Below are 6,465 nucleotides of genomic sequence, written 5' to 3' on the forward strand. Positions count from 1 at the left end.
AGAGATAGTCTGGGGACCAGACCCATTAAACCACAATTACAGGGTAGATCAAATGAAGATTCTACCAAACAATCACCTGTAGGTTCTAAAAAACACTGGGATCAAAAACAACAAACACCTACAAAATAAAGGGGAGAATCTCCGCATTCGGTGACCCCTCAAAACTGCTATCATCTTAGAAATAGAGATAGTATAAAAATGCCTGACAGATATCAATATACTGATACACGCCAACCTTTCAGGACTCTCTGGAAAAACACAGTGAGATAGGTGGGCAGTCATAGCAGCAAACAGAGTATGTGAAATCAAGGAAGGACTCACAATTCTCATCTGTAGTGTCTATTAAGAAAGAAGAGAAACTTCCCCAACAAAACCCCCAATTCAAAAAGAAAAAAAGTGGCAGCAGTTGCAATATGACATGCCACTCAGGAAGAGGGCTTTACTGAAGAACAGGAAGTGGGCACTAGCACTGCTAGACAGTGCAACAGAGGTCACAATAGGTTTCCGGGAATTTCAAGAGCATCTGGAGGTGAAAGCAACTGATGACTTCTTACAAGTTGAGACTGCAGACACACATGTCTCCATGCCCAAAAGGGGGGATAAAGTAACTATACAGTTAGAAGAAGACATTGAACGCACAATCAACGCCATGTTTTGGGATCGCGTCATCACCATTTGTGACATTTTGCTGCCCAAGAAGTATTGGCACCAGATTTTGTCCGTAATCTCCCTAATGGGGAAGAAATAATTGAAAAATCTTTCTCACCCCTTGTTCCCAGAAAGATCGTAGAAATTCATGACATTGATTGAGCATTGGAGCAGGGACCTGTGTTATATCGCAACCACGTAGGGTGGGATAAAGATTCCCCCTATCATGTAGTACTCATTAAATCCCAATTCCACATCAACCCCAATGTTCGATAAAGCATAGAGCTGAAGGACCCGTATGGGAACTCTTCACACAGTTAGAATACCAGGACGTACTTGAATCCTATGTCTCACCAATGAACAATCCATTGTTCCCCTTAGCCAAACCAGACCATTCATACAGAATAGTCTTAGACTACAGACATTTAAACAGTCATACATGCACATTTGCTATACAAAATGCATACAGCACTTATGAACAATATAGTGTGCAAAAAATATAAAACAACCTTGGATATTTCCAACTGATTTTTCTGCCAAAATATACCACCTGAAAGTAGTGACTTACCAGGTTTTAGTGCTTTAGGTTCTCAGAAAATGTTTTGCTCACTCCCACAAGCGTACAAGAACAGTCCAAGACTGTTTTCAGCTCATGTCCCATCTATTTTACACAACATTGACCCTGAGTCTTTGTCCTATGTAGATGACATCTACCTCATGGACGATGACCTCATGCAACATTTAAGACAGGTAGCCTGCATTGTTTTGGGATTTGCTGAATTAGGCTCTAAATTAAATTTAAAAAATAAAAATAGTCTTCCTTAGTGTCCTGTTTTTGGGATACGAATTATCAGATGAAGGCAAGAGCCTAGCTCCCCAATTATTAGAAAAATGCGCACAACTACAACCTCCAAAAGCCATCAAAAAGCTCCTGTCTTTGTCGGGCTTCTTAAATTTTGGCAGAGCATACATTCCAGATTATGAACAACTCATTAAACCTTTATATGACTTGATACGTCCTGACTTTTACAGTAAATACTGGACAGTCAAACACACATGCATTCTCAGAGCATCACAAAAATACATGCTTGCGGCTAAACACTTACACACAAGGGACAACAAAAAACACTTGATCATCAGAGTGATTGCTGCTGCCAAAGGTTTCACCTATGTAACATTCAATAGGGTGAGACATTCCCTATTGCATACAAACCACATTTGTACTCTACAGCAGAACAATGCTTTGCTCTCACTGAGAAAATTCTCAATGCTGTTCAGATGGCGTCATCAAAGAGAGACCTCTGGCCCAGGGGAAACTTATTATTGTCATATCTCCGATCCCGCCCCCTGAGGCATTACTAAAGCTAGTGTTGCCAATGCTAAAGCACTACATTCATGTTGGATTCAAAGGGCAAAATCTCTGACAGCCACTGATGTTGAATATATTTTTTACTCAAATTTACAAACTCAAGAATTTTTGAAATACAAACTTGAATACCCAGTTGAAGGAAACACATTGCCTTTTGAACAATATCAAACAATTATGTACACTGATGGTTCAGCCCAACCAGCTATATGCACAAAACATCAGTATTCCACTGCTTGCACAGTCGTAAGTGGCTACATGAAGGATGGTGAGCTCCATCTACAGCATACTTGTACACCGACCTTAGGGGACTGCACTGCACAATTGGCAGAACTTAAAGCTCTGGGGATGGCACTCGAACACACAGATCCTGAACAGCTGACGATGATTGTCTATTATGTCCAGTCCTTCAATGAATATCTGCATTACTGGTGCCAAAATGGGTTCAGAGATTCAAAAGGAAACACCATGAAACACAGTCTTCTCTGGGGGGAAAGTAGCATATCTGAAGGAAGCGCTACCTATTGTCCATGTTGTACATACATTAGGACACCAGCGTGGAATACATGTTGCTGTCAATACCTTAGCTGATGAAGCAGCCAAATCAGCAGTAACTACGGCTTCTGTCGCTGCAGTAACTCATTCTAGAATGAAAATTGATGATTAAACACTGGCTGCTGTGAAAGCTTCGGTTGACAGCAGGCCCATGCCAAAGGCATATACTGCCAAATATTCCTACTGCATACCATGCCGCAATACAGTCCTGGTAGTAATTCCAGGGGTGGGTAATCGTGTGATTCCCAACAAAGATCAAAGACCAGAATTGATCAAAGCAGCGCATGAGGGAGTTGCTTCTGCCCATGCTAGTGTGGTGGCTACAATATCATTGTTACAAGCATGTCACTGGTGGCCACTTCTATATAAACGGACCAAGCAGTATGTCCTTTGTTGTGACATCTGTCGAGAAATAAAAGGGTCCACAGTCAAACGCCCACCGCAGACACCCCTTCTAATTTCAAACAAACCATTACAGTGTGTGCACTTGGACCTTTGTGGTCCCCTGACACCTGCCAGTGCATACAAATACATTTTGGTCACTTTTGACTCATGCTCGAGATTTCTGTGAGTTTGACCACAATGCTCAGCCGATGCTCAAACTGATATTAAAGATTTGTAAGTCTTTCTCTACACATATTCTGTTGCTGCTTTCCACTCGGACAAGGGCCCTGCTTTCACCTCAAGGGCTTTCAGGGACATCATGGCTTTGTTAGGGGTCCAACTGATTTAAGCGTCTCCACTTCATCCTGAGGGAAATAGTGTTGTGGAGCGAAGAAACCGGGAATTAAAGCAATCCTTAACAGCCAGAGTATTAGGCACAGGTTGTAGATGTCTTACTCACCTGTATGGAGTCCAAAGAGCACTTAATAATCTACCCAGAAGGTCCATGGGGGGCGTACCTCACACGAATGCCTGTTCAGAACACAAATGCATGATCCAAATCTTGATGGTCCTGTTGTAGAGGCAGCAGATACACCTTTTGACATAAATGAACATGTCACTGTCTTGCAGGACTTACAACAGTTCGGTGATGACAACGCATCTGCAGGGCCTCCTCCTTGGGAATAAGAAATGTACCAATAACATCTACCGGCTGGATTCCAAAAGTTGGAGATCTAGTATGTGAAAAGAATGCTGTGGAAAAGAAGTTTGGTCCTTCCTATCGAGCAAAGGTACCACCGCTGCCTGGTTATAAAGAACATCGATTTGTCTCAATCAACAATGTCAAGCTACATCATATGGCTGATCCTACACAGAAGACCTAGAAGTGCCTGAATCCCTCTCACTACAGACCAGGATGTTCCTCTACAGGTTTTAAGCAACAATGATGATACCTCTCCTAGCGTGGTGAGGGTGGAAAATGATCTTTCACTAGTTATATTAACTTCTTCCGTGACAAGTAACTTCAACAACATTGAGTGATTGTACTCAAATTCTACACAAATGGATGGTATAGTCTACTATGAACCTCAGAGGGAGACATCTGCTAGCTCTCCTCTTCCAAACACAGCTCCAGTTTTTGCAAAAACTGCTTCTGGATATTTTGCCGACATCAATGACACTTTCACCGTTATCATCTGCCTCTACTGCAACAGAACTATAAATAGCACGTAAGCTGATAATGTGGTTTAAAACGAACTATTTTATTATTCCCTGGAACTATCTATGGCTTTTATTAACTGTACCTGCCTTCCTCCTTTGGATTGGGGTTGTCATCATTTTATTTTTACTGATACATGGTCATTACCTTCCTGAATGCTCTACAATTGAACTGGTGATAAGGTCCTAAAGCCACATTTTTCCTCTCACAAAGTCCGCAGAGATTTGTCCCTAGTGAACATTTCCACTATACCAATTCCTGATGGGACTGTTTGGGAGAAAGTATTATTTGATATATATGGCCCAACGGAGGTCATCCAAATTCCGTATGTATTTAAACTTTCCATGAACAGTGTTATAATAGCCAAAGTAGTTTCTGATGATTGGGATGTGACAATAGTTGATTCTCTGATGTCTGATTTGCAATATTTCACTGTATTTGAAAGTGAAGATGTTTATCAATCCAAAGAAAATTAAGGAGATATATATTCTGTTATAATTTTAATGGACATCATTTCAGTCACAGAACAAGTACCCCAAAGACTATTTTTAATTTTACTCAGTGGGAACACTGTCCGACTCTGCCAGTAGGGAGTTCCAAAACGTATACTGAAAAGTTTGCACATTTCTCGGGGCACAATGTTAGAAATGCTGAGTCATATTATTGGATTAATGGAATTATTCTGATTCCTTTGTTTCCCAGTTAGCAATAGAAGGTTATGAATATTAGTTGAAGTCAAAGGACTTAAAAAGTGTGTGGGGAACTAAAAATTGGCAATGGTAAAGAAAGCTTTATTTAGACCATACCTGATACCTGTTCAAATTATATTTTTAAATGAAACTGTTCAACAAACAAGTTGTTTAGGCTTGGCAAAAATTAAGGATTGGAATGCACCCAGTATTAATGCCCTTGCTAAATGTTACAAATGGCAAAAGTACATAAATGCAACTGAGGATCAGCTCGGTGAGTGGGTCCAGATTGGGACATTTAACCCATCACTTTCACATCCTGGTGGGTGATTATTGTGGCCAGTAGACACCTATGGGTGCCATGCACATTTTGTGAATTCCACGGGGGGCTTTAGAACAAATAGGCCATACCCTTGCTGTGTGTCAACAGAACACTTGGGTATTGTGACAACATAGGGTGTATGGAAATTATGCCTGCAGTGGTTGAGAAGTTCCTCACTTGATGCTTTTAAAGAACACCTCAGTCTCCTGTCTAACGATACAGATTTACAGGATTTCCTGTTAGGTCCAGAAGACAACACCAAAAGTGTTTCTTATAGGCAGTATATAATGAAATTTGGAAACATTCCCAACAAGAAGCTGCTGCCCGGTTAAGGCAAATACATCAGGAAAATTTACAGAAAGCATTAGTCGCTGTAGATAATGGGATTAACACCTTGTATATACACTTTAAACAACATTGTTTCTTCTGCAATAGATATAGTACAGAGTGACATATCATCCTTACACCACGGACAGAGTCAACTAAGTTCCATTATGAAGTTAGGTTGGACATTACAAACATTGAAAGCAGGTCGCTTTGGGTGGCAACACATTAGCGCAAGGAATATATTTTTAACATTTAATTAAACACAGCAACAACAAATAATGGATACGAAGGAAGTGATTTATATCATGCTAAACATTAAGAAATTAGAAAAGTTGCCTTTTACTGTGGCTGAAGTACACAGGATTATTAATCTACCTATTTCAACACTTCAATTCACATCCTGCTTGAGACACATTCAATAAGCAGACATAAAAGGCTGGGAGATAGTTATATACTCGGGTGTGGGAGCTTCGCTTTTTGTACAAATGTATAAATAACATGAAAGATGTCTTTCTTAGTGGCAGTGACTTCTGTGAGACATTTGATGGTTTGTAAGCAGCTGTCCTTGCACGGGGCGTGTAATGCCTCAGCAGCGAACTTGGCTTGCTATCTGAAGGGAGTTTCAGTCCCCTGATTAGAACTGCATTCCAGGTGCTCTCAAATGGAAGCTATGTACTTCTTAACACTGAGAGTTGTTGTGGAATGCAAGCCAGAGTAGATAATGTCATTTCGGTTTCACAAATTGTCACCTGTGGCGGGAATGTCCCTTTTCCCTGCACAACAAAATGAAGTAGCAGAGATTTGGCCTCATATTGTTACTTCAGGTGTGAATGTTGACAAGTTGAGCAGACTCAAGGCTTTATTGTTTCAAAAACATGTGGCGCTTACATCTGCATACGAGACCTATGCGCTTTTATGTTGCAAAATCATCCACAGGGATTCAGTCCCTTTTAAG

General features: G+C 40.7%; 1 protein-coding gene across 1 annotated transcript in view; it reads left to right on the forward strand.

The window, feature by feature from the left end:
• LOC138262365 (muscarinic acetylcholine receptor M4-like) overlaps positions 1-2,072 on the forward strand; it is a 64,943-nt gene extending 62,871 nt beyond the window's left edge. Inside the window, 1 exon segment of the mRNA XM_069212262.1 lies at positions 1,927-2,072. Coding sequence (XP_069068363.1) covers positions 1,927-2,072 — 146 coding nt within the window.
• The last annotated feature ends 4,393 nt before the right edge of the window (positions 2,073-6,465 follow it).

The sequence above is a fragment of the Pleurodeles waltl genome, chromosome 10, assembly GCF_031143425.1.
Source record: "Pleurodeles waltl isolate 20211129_DDA chromosome 10, aPleWal1.hap1.20221129, whole genome shotgun sequence".
Lineage (NCBI taxonomy): Eukaryota > Metazoa > Chordata > Amphibia > Caudata > Salamandridae > Pleurodeles > Pleurodeles waltl.